At 36.3% G+C, this 16,172-nt stretch overlaps 1 protein-coding gene across 3 annotated transcripts in view; it reads right to left on the bottom strand.

Moving 5' to 3' along the window:
* The window catches only part of WDR35 (WD repeat domain 35), a 47,769-nt gene extending 31,941 nt beyond the window's left edge, over positions 1–15,828 (bottom strand). For 2 of the 3 annotated variants that reach the window (XM_079297906.1, XM_079297905.1), the window contains exons 1-9: positions 10,011–10,092; positions 9,237–9,354; positions 8,348–8,419; positions 6,905–6,997; positions 5,723–5,851; positions 5,398–5,531; positions 3,684–3,849; positions 3,444–3,589; positions 1,368–1,493 (exon numbers count right to left, since the gene is read on the bottom strand). In XM_079297906.1, the coding sequence (XP_079154032.1) occupies positions 1,368–1,493; positions 3,444–3,589; positions 3,684–3,849; positions 5,398–5,531; positions 5,723–5,851; positions 6,905–6,997; positions 8,348–8,419; positions 9,237–9,354; positions 10,011–10,034 (1,008 nt within the window). In that variant the 5' untranslated portion in view covers positions 10,035–10,092. Of the gene's footprint in view, positions 1–1,367; positions 1,494–3,443; positions 3,590–3,683; positions 3,850–5,397; positions 5,532–5,722; positions 5,852–6,904; positions 6,998–8,347; positions 8,420–9,236; positions 9,355–10,010; positions 10,093–14,496 lie in introns of those variants that run through there. The other variant, XM_079297907.1, reaches the window with a different exon arrangement.
* Between the last annotated feature and the right edge of the window lie 344 nt (positions 15,829–16,172).

Genomic DNA, 16,172 nt, shown 5'->3' with positions numbered 1-16,172 from the left:
CTCCAGGTCATTAATTCCAATCCAGCCTAAGATAATTACAGCTTTGAATCACTCCCATTTAATGACTGTCACCTTTTAGAATATGTAGTTCCTAAAAGGGAGTTACTTATATTATCAAAACACAGCAGAAGTATTTATTGAAGGAAAACATATCATTCACCATAAAATATTTAATATTGAAATAGAGTACACCACCAACATGTTTATTTGCTGCAGAAATAAATTAATTTGAACATTTCTTTCCTTTTCAACTGGAAAATGGAAAAAAGTAAGTTTACACATGCAGTTTCTAAAACTGAAGTTTCAAAGTATTATTAATTTGCAAACTGTGCCAGATCTTGAAAAACACATGGTCTCCTAGATACTGATGAGTTTAAGAAAAAGCAACAGGCCTGTGTTCCAGCTGTTGCACTTTTCCCAGAATAAACATTAGGTAGCATTTCCTGCAAGACTAATTTCCAGCTCAGATTTCCAAAGTCTTTTCCAGAAGATTTACAACAAACTATCTGAAATTGCTTTCTGGCAGATTTGTGTTTATAACTCCCTGACCAATGGTTTTTCACAACCAGGTGAAAGAATACATTTCAATATAGCTGCAGGATGTTCCTCACATTGCTCTCTCTCTCTGTAATTATAGTGGCTACACACTGATGAATAAAGCACATATCCTGTGATGTGGGAAAAAGTATACAATACTTTATACTGGATAGTAATTGCTATTATTTGTTAAACAGTAAATTTAAGTGAAATAGTTCTAGCTCCTAAAAAAAAAAAGAAAATGAAAAAGCTTGGGCACTAGACAAAACATTATTTAGCATTAGATGAATACACACTTGTAAGAAGTATATTGTGAACTGAAATGTAAGCAGGAAGTACATCTACCAGGCTGCATTCATTCCTATAGTTCAGGTGTCTACTCAACTTTCCTGGCTCAAATGAACAATTCACCCAAAATAATAAGACAGTAAAGTAAAGCTCAAACAATTCCCATCATATGACAGCCCAGCCTAACTAAACAGCAGTGAAAACACAGGAGCCTTACCTAATGAAATCCTCAATTCCTACCAAATTTAAAATTGTGCCCAGTTCTGTTTCCTTATTGTGAAACTAAAACTCCAAATGCATGGTAAAGGCAATGGCTAAGTCACTGCATCACCAAGACAGACCTTCACATTCCACTAAAACATCAAGTCTGTAGTGTTGATCAAGCTGCAGTTGTAAGTTAAGCACTAATTTCATATATATATATATACACACAGATATAAGTACATATGTATATTAGAGCAAGCTACTTTTCCAACCTGATCAGAAACAGAGTAAGTAACAGGAAATTTATTAATACAATGAAATTTTACATTACTACGTACCTTGTAACGGGGACGAATGTTTGCAAAATAAATGTAATGATCAACAGCCAGTGCAATTTTCAGTCCATCTCTCTCCCAGGCCAAGGAAGAAATCTGTTTGCCAGGAACTTTCAGTGTACGTAAGTGCTTGGTTAGGACAAGGAAAGAAAAAGATATGAATTTATCACAGGAAAGCCACTCTAAAATATATAAACTACAGTTTTGACAGATGATGCAAAAACTCTATTGATATTCTTTACAGTATCTCAAAACAATTCTCAAACTGCAATACACATGCAAAGACAGAGATATTTAAGGTATACACCATAATGTGTTCTTACACCTTAGGTTTGGTTTGTCATTTGTGTTTTATTTCTTCAGAGAGAAAGAAACAACAGGACTCAGTGACAGTTCAAGCTTGAAGAAATAAACAGTAGATAATGACAGTATAAATATTATTCCCTTTGGCTGGTAATTGGAATCACCTTTATGATTTCAGTCACAATTAAAACACAGCAGTTGTGTGATCCTGACACACCTCAGAAGTTTCACTGACACTGGAAGTGTATTAGTCAGTTCATGTACACCAACTTTAACTACAGCTGACAGCTTAAACAAACAAATACATATCCCTATTTTATGCCAATAGCACACAATCAATTAGCTGCAGAGGTACACAATTTTCAGTGAGGCAATGGACATTTTCCTCTTCTCTATCCCCTTACCAAAAGAATCTAAGAAAGGCAGTCGGTACAATTTCAATCTTTTTTCAAATATCTTTATTTTGCTGAAGAATTTTCAATTGAATGAATGAAACAAATAGAAAAAAATGTTTTCAAAAGCCTTAGTCCCACCAGAGCCCTTGTTTGTGGGTACCTTTTTAGTTGCAAGTAATATAGATATATGTAATAAAAGATACATTTATTCACTGTATAATTTTGAAAAATCTTAGGATTTAAAAAATACATTTTACTGAGTAGAATATTGATGCTCAGGTCTAACTTTCCATCTGAGTGCCTATTTTGTGCCTTTGATCAGATGCAAATACCAAGTCAAAATACTGCTCACACGTTACTCATGAAAAATACCCTCTTCCAATAAGTTAAGTCCATATCTGTTTATCAGAATCAGTATAAAATAATCCTCAAACCTGAAGAATTTACTTCTAAACACTAAATACGAAATCTGGGACACCAGTTTCAGCTAACCCAAAAGACATCAGCAACCAGAGATGCAATATTATTGCCAAAATTGGTGCCATTAAATCCTTTCAACTAAAGCAACTCCTACAGATGATGTTGGATCTGAATCCCTTTCACAGCACAGATCAGAGCTGACCCTTCCTCTGTACCAGGGACAAACTTCATCACACTCTGATACATAACACTAACTTACTGATTTTCAGGTATATCACTAAGAGGGAAAGGGATATTACTTGGCAAGGCAAAAATAGCACAACAAAATTACATTGACCAGTTGTCTGTCAACTATCAAACATTTAATCTACCATAAAAAGCCAAGATGGACAAAAACCATTTACAAAATAGCCCCAAAGCCAAATTAAGTTTACAAAAAATTTAGCTTTTCTGAGGTTACTGAGTCATTGCTTTTACTGATACAAGATGCCTTTTTGCCAGTTTCACTTATTCTATAAAAAAGAGCAAATACCAAGTATTTAATACCACTACTCATCCACTGCTGTATTTTCAGCTTCTATTCTAGAGATGTCCAGGTCTCTTACACAGCCAGTGTAGAAAGACAAGTACTTCTAGATTTGATACACAGATGTTGACATTTTGACTGCTTACCCCCAGTCTCATCTCAGGGATCTGGTGTCAAAGATAGACACCACACTTATCCTATCATTAGTGTTTTGAGAGGCACTTGGATTTTCGTGCTGGTCACTATGCTGTTGTTCTAAAAGGGTACATGGTCCTGTTTCCAGATCCATGTGGATATCCCAGATGGATACCTCAGAGCACTAAACACCTACATTTTGGCATGCAAATTCCACCAGTAACGACCCTGTAGCAAAACATAATAAAATTTAGAATTAAAAAAACCTTAATATTTACACTACATATCAAATATTTTTACCTCACCAAAGGGAGTGTAGAACTGTACAACATTGACATCTTTGTCTTGAGAAGCTGCTTTGAGGGAGCCTGCCACTGCCAGAACGCTTCCATTGGAGTTCCACTGAACACACACTACATTGATACCAGTGTCAATCAAAACAGGATCTAGGTTTTAAAGAATAAACATTAAGAGTATCAATACAAGTAGACATTTTGGGTCAAGAGAAGCTCTAACTTGCACTCTACATTTTGTACCTACTGTAGTCATTCTCATCTCTCATTATCTGGCATCTCCCATTGTCATAACAGACAGCAAGGCAAGGGCAGTTGGGTTCAATGTAGCCTTGGGTACCATGGTACCACTGTATCCCAGCAATGCTGAAGGCTCCAGTTAAGTTCACCAAACAACTCAGCTTCATTTTCACCTGCACAAGAATGGTTAACTAAGGTCATATACAACATGTTATTTAAAGAATAATTTACATCTCTACTGACACTTGCAAAAGGCAAGACGTCTAAGCAAAATTGTTTTCCTGTCCTAAGAAAAATTTCCATGTTCTCAGAATTCTATGGGTTTGAAAAATTTCCTTATATAATCAAAGCCAGATCAGAGATATGAAAACATATCTTTTTAACTATGAGTACCCTAATGTTCACATTTTCATCCTTTGAAAAGTAAAAACAAAGAAAACCAACAACGTAAAAGGCCACCACTCCCACATGTGCTTAGACACAAGAAACCCCCTGGAACAGCGAAAAAAATAATTTCTATTTCAAAGCATTCCTGGGCACAGTATTTCAAAAAACAACCAAAAAACCCCAACAACAACAGCAACAAAACAATAGCTTTCTTGACTGAAGTTTGCTGAATAACATATAAAAGTAATTGGAAAAAGTGAGTGTCCAAATTAGAATACCAATTAAGACAACTTTTGCAGTAATTAGCCCAGAATACCTGGTAACACAAGTAAGGGTTTGTCTAAAAGATAACAGTATTCCTGGATCAATTCAAAGAGGAAGGTGAGGTAAATTATGGGAGAGAGAGCACAATCGTACATATTGTTGATATGGTGGGGAAATGATGGCAAATTATTTGAAGAACTTCAGTAATTTGCAACAGTTGGAAATACCATGACTCACACAGTGGGAAGAAAGATAGATACAGGGGGAGCATAAAGAAAAGAAAATGGGAAGGGTAGCAGATACTTTCTTAGGAAGGTAATGGAAAGGATAAGAAAATTCAACATATTAAGCATTGAAAAGTTAAGAATGTGGTCCCAAATACACTGGTTTTAAAGTCAGTGTTTAACTTAGCATTTTGTTATAGTCATAAGTAAGTAAATAAAAATAAATAAATAAATAAATCTAGGTTGCAGGAACTCAACAATATACTATAGCTATTTCCTTTTATTTTTCCACTCATTACCAGGTTTTCTCTAAAGAATAATAGAAGCAATAGAAAATAAACTATTGTTTTTTCTAAAAGCATGCTAATACTTTAAGAACAGAAGCTATAAGAAGTCAATATCCTTTAAGTCAGCATTTGCTCTTCCAAATAATGAAAGTAGGAAAAAACCAACAGCTAAAAAATATTAAATCTGACCTATCATCACAAACATCTTTGAAAGTAAAGATTTTCAGATGTCCTGAAGAGTTTCACTACATTTCACGAGTCTGACCACTCCTACTTTTACATGTTCAGTAACCATTGCAAGGCCAAAAGGCATTAGTTGATATGATAATCATTTAGCTACCAAAAAAGAAATAATTATAATTAAATGCTACAGAACTCTTGAATAAAAGTTCTGTGTAAGAAGTTGTCCAGTTCTCAGTATTGATGTCCATCAATTAAACAAATATGAAACAAGAGGAAGTGAGCTTTTATAACTGTTGAAGTCAAATATAATCCTTGCAATTATTATTATATCCTGATATTATAATTATAATCCTTAATTATACCACAATGAACTTACCATAAAATTTCCCTGACTGTCATAAATGTGAATCTCTCCATTTGCCATTCCAAAGAGTAAAATTCTGCTATCAGAGGACCAGGCCACGTGGCACAGGTGGCTGCCTTTCAAGTCTTTTCCCCAAATACGATTGCCTGCAACAAAACATTGACTGCCCTTAATAAATAAACCACAAAATTAAAACCAGGATGCAAGTTACCAGTGTAAAAACTGAAACAGCTGAAGTCAAAGTAACCATTAACTGTATTTACCTAGAGAAACAGAGCCACTACAAAATACTACAAATTTGTGTAAAAGCACAAGTTAGTAGGATTTAAAATCTTACCATCCACTGATCCAACAATCACAGCTCCATCTTCATATACAATACAAATCTTCTGTCCATCAGCATTCCAGCTCATGCTTCGAACCACTGATTTATTTCTGTTGTTAATCATCTCCTCATACCAAGAGCCTGTTAGAAGTGAAAGAAAAAGGGAGTTACATTTGTGATTTGATAAACCTCTAGAGGACCCAAGGTACATGCTAATCACTGAACTGCCCTTTCAGTAAAAGCCCAGCAAGACTAGAGTAGTGCCCCCAGAAGCCACAGCCACGGTTACTGTGGAATCCAGCGTTCCCATGGGAGCTGCTCATTTCCCAATGGTGACAAATGAGGACTCAGAGAGGTGAGCCAAAGCCCAAGATCAGCCCTACAGAAAGAGCTCTGTGCTTCAGTAATTGCAGAACTGACAGTACAATAGGAAACATAAACACAGGGGGAAATTGGCTTTGCTAGGAATAGGCAATAAGTAATTTACTGATTATTTTCCAAAACTAAGATTATTTATGTGACAGTAGCCACCACATATCAGCCAGAAAGACTTTCATTCTTTACTCCTGAAATAAGAAGAGCTAAGATTTTTTTTCCATTTTTCATTAAACTAAAATTCCCAAGAGAATAGGAAAACCCTCTATTTTCTTTTTGTTTCCCACATGTTGGATAGTGGTTACCTTGACTGTGAGATTTCTTGGCTTACAAATGAATTCCAGTGAATCACAGTATATGTGTATGTGAAAGGGTCAAGAGCAATAAAAGATAATTATAGTCATACACTGGTCAGTATATTGCTTCACTACCTCCTTAAACATTTCCAAAGATTGTTTTTATGAGAGTATTTAATTGATACTTTATGCAGTGTTGCTAAGTTCTTGTTTGTGCTCACTGCACAATATATTTTTCATACTGTATTACAAGCAGAAACAAAAAATTTAGAGCAGTTTATCAAGCACATGGCTAAGTACTGATACCTTCCACAGTAGAACAAATGCCTTGTCACATGTGACTACACTATAAAAAAAATAAAGCACTACAATGAAACTTGAAAATAATTTTCAAATTATTTTGAGCTACACAATCTGCAAAATAAAAACTCCAAAAAAATAACTGCAAAAACTGCAGGTGAGGAAAAAAATATTTCCCATGACACAGAATATTATCCCATCTCAAGTTCATCCTGCAGAATACCTCTGTACAGCATCCACACAATGATGAGGCCATTTTGATCACTGGTAGTCAATTTTTGATACTGTTCATTCCATGTCACAACCTGCACAAAACCTAGAAAGTGATAAAAAGCTTTTTATTAGCATTATTTAAGTAACTAATAAAAAATACAACATCCAACTTAATCAACCTGGAGCTTTTCAGAAATTTGCATTGCTGACTTTGATTTAGCTGTAGGCTTCTTTCTGTGTCACTTATTTCCTCTTTGAAAATTCTGCTCAAGAGCTCCTTTTGCTTCTGTATTCACCCACTGGAGTAACATCCTCTCCAAATCCTGCTCAGTGTTGATTCCATATCCAAATCCCAAATCATGGTTTTGCAGTTTCTGACCACCTCTGACATTCTGGGATATTGACCATACTTTACTGTTGTAGGAAGTTTGGTTTTTTTCTTCCTCTTAGTAGTCTGATCCACACTATTGCTGCACTTTTAAAACATAATCTCCCTGACAATTACCCCAAAGAGCACTCCATACACAAATCCTTCAGACTCTCAAGCTTCATATGGGATCCCACTCATAAATATTTGAAACATCTTTAAACTTTTACCAGTTCCATACTGTAGATCAACTTGTATCACACTTTTTCCTGCCCTCACTGCTGGGTACCCATTTTCTCTGTATCCTTTCCATTTTTAGTGTTTCAGCCACAAACTTGATCAACAGATCCAATGAAAGTTATTCTGAATGCCAGGGATTTTTAAAGTAGTAGTAATCTATTTCTGAATTGAGACATCCATTCAAAGTATTCACTAAATCAATACTTCACAATTAATTTGTTCTAATCCTATTTAATTAAGCCCTTAAAATAACCTGACTCTTGGCAGATTTCTACTGCAAGTCCTCATAAAAAAGTCCACTTCTTCAAATAATGCAAGGATTTTAGCATCCTCTTCATATTCCACTGTCCATGGGAGATGACCATTCAGCATCTCTCATGTGAGAAATTTAGATGCTCCCTAATTTTGCTGCATTCAATTTTTACTTTCATACATTATCCTTCTACAGCTTTCTTTCTAACCTCTCTAAACTTTGTCTTTACACTGCAGTCTGTGCATATACACATTCTGTAATTTGTCAATAATGGGAAAAATTACAATATATTTAAATGCAGAAATCAGCTTTACTGAACCAATTTTCATTTCTTCAGAAGAAAATGGAAAGCAACTGTAACATGTAAGCAAATCTCACAAACATTATTAAAAAGAAAACCCAAAAAGAACCAAACAGAAAACCAAGATAACATGGTAAAAATATACAGCTAAGCTGTTACATATCATGCTGAATACTCACAACCTTTATTTGGGATTTACAATAAAAAGTTATACCAAAATTACTCTATCAGCTTCACAAAATCTTGTATTGCTGTTCTAACTAAAAGTAGACAAATGCCCAAATACACTTACCACTATGACCTTCAAGAGTTTGAGTCATAGAAATGTTGTTAGGAGATGCTATTCCCTTTATCTTCGCTTCATCTAAAAACAAAAACAACAAAATTTAGTATGAAAATAAACCTAAACAAGCATGTTACCATGTTACTATGAATACTGAAACTCTAATCACTATTTACATAGATTAACTGAATCACTTAAAAGGAAGTACATAGAAACTGCAGGATGAAATTTCCATCCCTGTTTTCCATGTGTTTGCTATTCACATCTGTCATCCAAATTGATATGTGCCTTATGGTGTAGCAGTTTTTCAGGAAAAAAAGCCAACAAAATAAACAAACAAAAAAAATCCCGAACTCCACAATACCAGCTGTGGTTAACACATTTTGCTACATTTAGAAAAAAAATTTTAAAAATTTTTGAAAATGGATTTCACTTTTCCTAGAATATATTTACTTATATTTAATTTATATTTACCTATATATACTAATATATTTATTTATATTTAAAATACAGAGCTTTCTCCCCAAAATAATTAAGATAGTAGAACACATTCAAGCAAAATAACAAAGTAACTTCCAAAATAAAGAGGAAGTCTACACAAAAAGAATTAATTATATGCCCTGAAAAAAATAAAGAATGAGCATTGAAGAAAACTCCAGCAGATGCAAAGGGTAGACAAATTACTTGTGTGTCAAATAAGACCAGCTGGAGAAAAACTGTATTCACAAGACAATGATGAAAAATTTTGATGCTAGAAGAAATACACAACTAGTTATGCACAGATTTTAAACATATGCAGTATTGTCAAGTAACTCAGAGAAAAAGTTATGCTTTCTTAAATATTGGGGGTTTTGTTCTTAAAATAGAATTTTAAAAAACACACACACACCCCATTTACCTGATTGTGTATCTAATTTTAGAACTTTCAGCAATCCATCCTCTCCACCACAGGCTAAGAAACCTTGGGTCTTATTCCAGGAAATACATTTTAATCGAACATTACCCGGAACTCCAATCTGAAAAAGAAGTATTTTGTATCTCTACACAGTTGCAAAAAACACGTTTTATTTATTTGAACACCTCAGACACACCTACAAAAGAGATAAATTTATTTCTATTAACAAATCTGTACAGGCAAAAAAAAAAAAATTAAAAAAAAAGAGAGAAGGCAGAACTGCAAGAACAGTGAAACTGTGCCACCTTCAAGCAATTGAACTCATGCAGTAAATAATAATAACAGGACACCTTCAAAGGTGTGCGCAGCAGCAAAAACAGGCGGCAGGGGTCACACAGTGCACAGGGCTTCGCTCTCCAGGGGAAAAGCCACGCTCAAAGCCTATCGGGGATAGCGGGGAGCTATCGATAAACTAGCGGGGAGCTATCGGATAAACTAGCGGGGAGCTACCGGATAAACTAGCGGGGAGCTACCGGATAAACTAGCGGGGAGCTACCGGATAAACTAGCGGGGAGCAAAGCAGCCCCAAGGCAGGCCGAGCGAACCGGCGGGACAGAGCCGGGCAGCGCTCCGGCAGCGCCGCGCCACCTCCCGCTTCCACGACCGCCGGGACTCCCCAGGGCAGCTCCCCCGGCCCAGAGCGGCTCCCCCGGCCCAGAGCGGCTCCCCCGGCCCAGAGCAGCCCGCCTCCGCCGCGCCGCGCGGCCCCGGCAGCACCTTCTTGCACAGGTAGATGAACATGGCGGGCAGCCCTCCCGGCGGCGCGTCCCCCCGGCAACCGCCGCGGAAATGGCGCCGCTTCCGGGGCGCGGCCGGCGCCATGGGCGGCAGCGGGGCCGTGAGGGCACCTCCCGGCCCGGGAGTGGGAGCGCTCGCTGTGATAATTGATAATTGATTCGTGTCAATCTTAGAAGTTTTGGAGCTTGTATAAACCAGAATACTTAAAATAAGAAAAGAACGTGTACCTAGATAAAGGGAATTAAAACCACTCTGTTTAAATCTCCCTGTTAGGAATATTGTGTATACCAGTTTGTAAAAGAAAAAAAAAAAAAAAAGGTTTTCCATAGTCTGAAAAGTTTTTTTTTGCAGAATCAGATTTACTGCCTTTGTGTAATCAATCACAAACTATCTGCTAAAGATCAGACTTCCCACTTCTTCTGTTTTTTATCTACCAAGACCAGACGGTTACATGACCAATTGTCCCAAGAGCTGACCCACGGAAGTTTAAAAGTTTCTTTGACCACCACTGCTTACCTGGCAGAATTACTACAACAAAACAACAACAATTATTGATTACTACAAGAAAAACCACACTATAAAAAGGGAGCTGCAAACCAGGTTCGGTGGAGCATGGAGTGAGCGGTGACCCCTCACATTTCCCCAGCACTGCTTGCTCTGTCTATATAAAATAAACCAATCTAAAATTTGCTGAATATCGAGAGTTTTGTTTTCCCTTTATCTAGGCCCGTGTTCTTTTTTTTTTTTAATTTTATTTTTTTCTAAGTATTCTAGTTTATACCAACTCCAAAACTTCTATGATTAACACAGATCTTTTATCAATTATCACACCGTCACTGGACCAGGCTGCTCAATCCAGCCTGGCCTTGAACATTTCCATGGATGGGGATCCACAGCTTCTCTGTGCCAGAGCCTAACCACCCCCACAGTAACAAATTTCTTCCTAACATATAACCTAAACCTCCCCTCTTTCAGTTCAAAGGCATTCCTTATCAAAAAAAGAAAGGTACTTAATCCATGAAACAGAGAGCAGCTAACAAGCTCTCAGTGACGTTGAGGTATTAGAAAGATAAATTACTTTTCACTAATAGTGCCATGCTGAAATTTATGGCTGGACAAGTTTTGATGATCTCAGACCTACAGAGAGGTTAATAAAGCTTGGGAAGAAGGATGTCACACTGATAATGGACATGAAGAATGCAGAGTTTATGGGCCACATTTGGCAGAATTCCCAAGATAAGAAAGAAACTAATAAAGTCAATTTAGCGACCATGCAGCAATCAGCTCTGACTGGGTATAGGGTAATTCCAGCAGGGGCAGATTGCTACCACCAGACCCAAGAAACCCACTGACCCAAAAAAAAAAAAGCATGTGGACTAATTAGTATGAGAAACAAGAGAATCATTAGCCAACAGAAGGCAGAATACTAATTAATAAGAGAACAGTGTAACTCCAGCGCCCATTGGCCTTTTGGCTGGGGACTGTGCAAGAATCTCCCCATCCAGGAGCGTGTAAGACACTCAAGGATGCAACATATGAAAAGAGACTGTATAAAGCAAGAAGAGGGGTTGACATAATTTTGTGGAATTTGTATTGTGTAGCAGAATTGTGGAAAACTTATGCATGCTTGACAGTGACAAGTGGAGTATATGAAGTCATGGTTAAAAAACATTCTTTTTTGGGTACTAATGTGGAGTGGGGCAATCAGTTAAACCTTCTTGATCTCCATTAGAATGTATTTTGAAACATTGAGACAAGTTTGGTGGAGAACTTTTTACAAAGTGGAAGTTAAAGGAATACTGTACTCAATGGTGGCCAAAATATCAATTGGATGGTGACGAAAAGTGGCCAGAAATGAGAATGTTAAATTATAATAACATGCTACAACTGTTGTTTTGCAGAAGATTGGATAAGTGGGATGAAATCTTGTGGATTTGTTTTTCTCATTGAGAAATGGTCATAAAACAAGAAAGAAATGCAGGTTATTTGAGAAATGCAGGTGACTTGGTGACTGATTCAACTGTGTTAATGGTGATGGAAGAGAAAAAGAAATTATCTTGTTGCTGTTCAGCTTGCAATAAAAGGAAAAGGTGTCTGAAAATAGTGAGGAAGAGGGTATACAATTGTTGGTTTCTCTGCGAAAGAATCAGTACAGTGGTAATTGGGACTAGGAAAGTACTGATGTTGGTAAGACTGGAGGAAGTGATGCATTTATTTCAGTTGCAGATAGAATTTGGGTACACCAAAACCCTGCATATGTAAAACTTTCTTTTGCAACCACTGATTTGATACATTGGAAAGAGTCTGCCAGGTTGTACTGGGAAATCCAGCAAAATTTGAAATTCTGTATGGTTCACCACATCACCACAGGAAAAACTGGCCAGATGATGTGGTAGGGGAGGAAGCTTTATCAGATTGTCTCTTTAAATAAAATAAAATAAATAAAATATTTAATAAAGGTCTTTAAATAAAACCCTGAGAGGTACTTGATGTTTAGATCACCAGTCCCAATCAAGTCACCAATATATTCTTTGAAGTGTGGAGATCAAGTTACCCAAAAACCTGGGAAGTTTCTCCACTAGGTGAGAAGTGGAAAGGACCTTGTCAGGTACTGCTAACCATACACATGGAACTGACAGGACTGGACTCATGAATTCATTACACACAGATCAAAGGTATCCCTTAAACTTTGTAGTGGTCTTAAACAGAAGGACTGTCCAAAGCTGAAAGTGACTCAGGACTCATGAATTGAACATGGACAAAAATAAAGTCTGTACTGCAATTTTATTGTTTTCAGGGCAAAATTTTACTATATTTTTGTGTTTTACTAAACTTGAAAACTTTTTAAAGGCAATGCAGTTGACTTTTGGAAAACCATTGAGCACCCAGGTCTAGGTACACAACTCTGATATAAACAATCAAGTGTCTTTTGAGTGTGTAATTATTGGCTTGTAGCACACTGGATAATAAATCAAATTTTTCTGAACAATATGTCCTATTTCAAACAAATCATTTATATCATCATGGAATTTTACACATGGTACTCACAAAGTGAAGTAGGTAATTGCTCAGAGGAATTAATGTAAATATTATCATCTGTAATACAAAATGAAGTTATGAATACTAGTGCATGAAACAAATCTGCCCAGCTGACAGCTTGCAAGATACATCTGGCCTCCAGGACAATTTTCCTGTTACACTATCCTATAAAATTTTACATCTCATCTGACAACGGGCCTTAGTGTAAATAGGACTGATGTCATCCCCTCTCAATTGCCAAGAAGTTGTAAAGTCTTGCATTAGATTTACAACTTGTTTATTCTTACCAATTACAGAGGCCAAGGCATACTTCTGGCTCTATAAATGCCTGTATAATACCCATGCCTAAGCAAAGGACATGAAAGAAAGCAAAGTGCTGGATATAAAACTCTATGGCTTGGAGAAAAAAAAAATGCATGCACAGCACTTTGAGGAAGCAAGTGTAGCATAGCCAGGACATCCCACACTAACTTTAATTGTTAACTACAGCAAATTAATATCAGTACAGGGACACATCACAAAATACCAAGCACAGCCAATCCAGCATTCATTTTTGGAGGGTTTATAGTCTCATTTTTAGCCCTTGCAGCTGAAGCTGTGTCCCATGTTCACTTGTGCTATTTATTTATATATAAAAATATATATATGTTTATATATTTTGTGCTATTACACAACATTACTGTGTAGGCATACCTGAAGTCACACTCCCATGTGCAGTGAAGTGAACACAACTGAACGTGCTTGAATGTGGTATGTGCAGGGTGTGAAGCAAGTGCAGATGTTGTTTAATATATCCTTGGCAAACCAGTTACCAGATATAATATTTTGTGCAATTATATTGCAAGGGTCTACAAAGTATGTGGGATTTTTCCATTAAAAAAAACATTGTTTTGACTCCTAGTTTAAATATAATTTCTAAAGTATTTGAATGATTATAAATGTGAAGTGTTTAAAATGAATTGATTCCTTTAACAACTAATTTTTTTTTAATTGTTAACTCGTGTTTCATCCTAAAAGTCTGATTGACACAAGTGTCAGTAAAGTCTGTGTAATGACAACAGGAATGACTTACTAATAACATAAGTAAATCTTGCAGGATAAAAGTATTACATTGGAGTATTTCTTTCATTCTTCTACATTTTAAACATTATTAATACTTGAAATTACTGTTCAATCTTTTATCGATATTTACAGTGATGCCTAGGTTTTAAAATCAAATACTTCTTTTTTCAAATGTGATTTTTGACAGTATTCTCTTTTTTTCTTCATTTATGCCTCCTTTGTCTTTGAAGTTTTGCTTCCTTGGGTTTTTTAAACACTTTATGTCATAGCACATGTCCTTTAGACTGAATACAAAATAACTTCCAACATCAATGTGCATTTCATATTGTATTTTATTAAAATAAGTTACAAGATCCCAACTTACTTTCCCATTTAATTGAAAGAAGACAGGCACGTTTTTTCATTCTGCCTTGCCATTTCAGAATTTTATATAATGTGATATACTGTATCCATTCTTCTTTTTTTTTTTTTTTCTGTATTTACTTTGAAGTAAGAGAATAAAAAATGCAGTTGCTACAGAAAAGCAGTGTCTGCAGTGCAAACTGAAGTACAGGATGTATGAGTAGCTTCATGGCTATAAAGTGACTGTACATGAACATCCTCAGGATCACTATTTTCAAGACTCTTGTCTTCCTGAAGTCTTCCTGATGTTTATCAATAATAATAAACCAAATGCTGTTTTGTAGGCTGTGCAGTGAAATAAAGCTTCCTGAAAACAATAAAAAGGCTTGAATCTGAAAAATTATTTTGAAATCAAGTAAAATGATAGCTCAGACAATCTGCTGCCTGTCTTGATGTGCCTGCAGCTTCTCAGACACTTCCTCTAGTGGTCAGTTGTTAAGGGCAATAAAATAGATGGCTATAAGTTTTGTTTTATTTACAGTCTTTCTCATCACTGCATTTTACATAAAAACAGTCTGTTTTCTAGATGAGGTCAATATATGCTTGCAACAGAGTTTTCCAAGCCTATTAGAGCTGTGTCAAGATCTGGCATTTTACCAAATAATCTCAACACCCCTAATTTCTTAGAAATCTGAGTTGGATCAGGTAATACCCAGGGATGAGAAGCAGAAGGTGATGGTCTCTGCTGTTTTTCCAGGTTGTCTTGAAAGGATGCTAGGGATAGAAATGGCCCAACAAATAATAACTTTTCAAGAAAGCCTCAGTTCATTGTAATAAATTGTATGTCTAATTTAAACCCACAACATTTTCTTAACATGAGCTCTTGGGGCAGAAGAGTTGATCTCTGAAGGATGTGCAACTACTGAGATGACATTGACATTACAGGTTTAAATATTTTGGTGTTCAGTTTTAACTAATTAGATTCTCTAGAATGATACATTATAATCCAGGAAAATAAGAGTTCTTCCCCTCACTTTTCCCAGCAGATAAACTGAACTCCAAGCACACTGCAGGAAGAGGGATGTCCAATTAGATATCATAAAAATAACTTTGAATTTATTCAAAAACTGGGAAAGTCTTGTGTCCTTGGCAGAAGTGCTTATTTGACTTCCAGAAACTTTGGCAAACTGAAAAATTGTTGTATCTATCTAAATGATGAGTTCATGTACAAAACTCACTACTTTGCTCTCCATTTTTTAAATCTTGAATAGTCCACTTTTCCTTGATTTTGAAGCCCCAGGGATCGGGATGATAACCACAGACATAATGCTCCTTTAAATCAATTCCTATTTGAATAAGAAAAAAACATTCAGTCTCAGCAAAGAAAATCTGTGGCAGTCCTTAGTAAATTGTAGCAGTGATCAACCACTCTCACTTCTAAAAAGTATGCCTTATGATGTACCACAGCTTATCCAACTTCAACTTGCACTTACTAGTTCCTGCCATGTCATTTGAGGGCATTTATTCCAGCTTTCAGGCTTGCTGTGGTATGGCAGAGTTCACCACTTTCTCTTTATTTGTTGGTTGGGTTTTTTTTCTCTCCCACATGCTTGTGGGATGTCTAATCTGGGGGCTGACCACATTTCTCTTCCCAGCTGCACACACAGCACTGCAGCAAATGAAGCCAGCAAGTTCCAC

The sequence above is a fragment of the Erithacus rubecula genome, assembly GCF_903797595.1.
Source record: "Erithacus rubecula genome assembly, chromosome: 2".
NCBI lineage: Eukaryota > Metazoa > Chordata > Aves > Passeriformes > Muscicapidae > Erithacus > Erithacus rubecula.
Note: the sequence above shows the minus strand (reverse complement) of the source record. Positions and strands in the feature narration are given on the sequence as shown.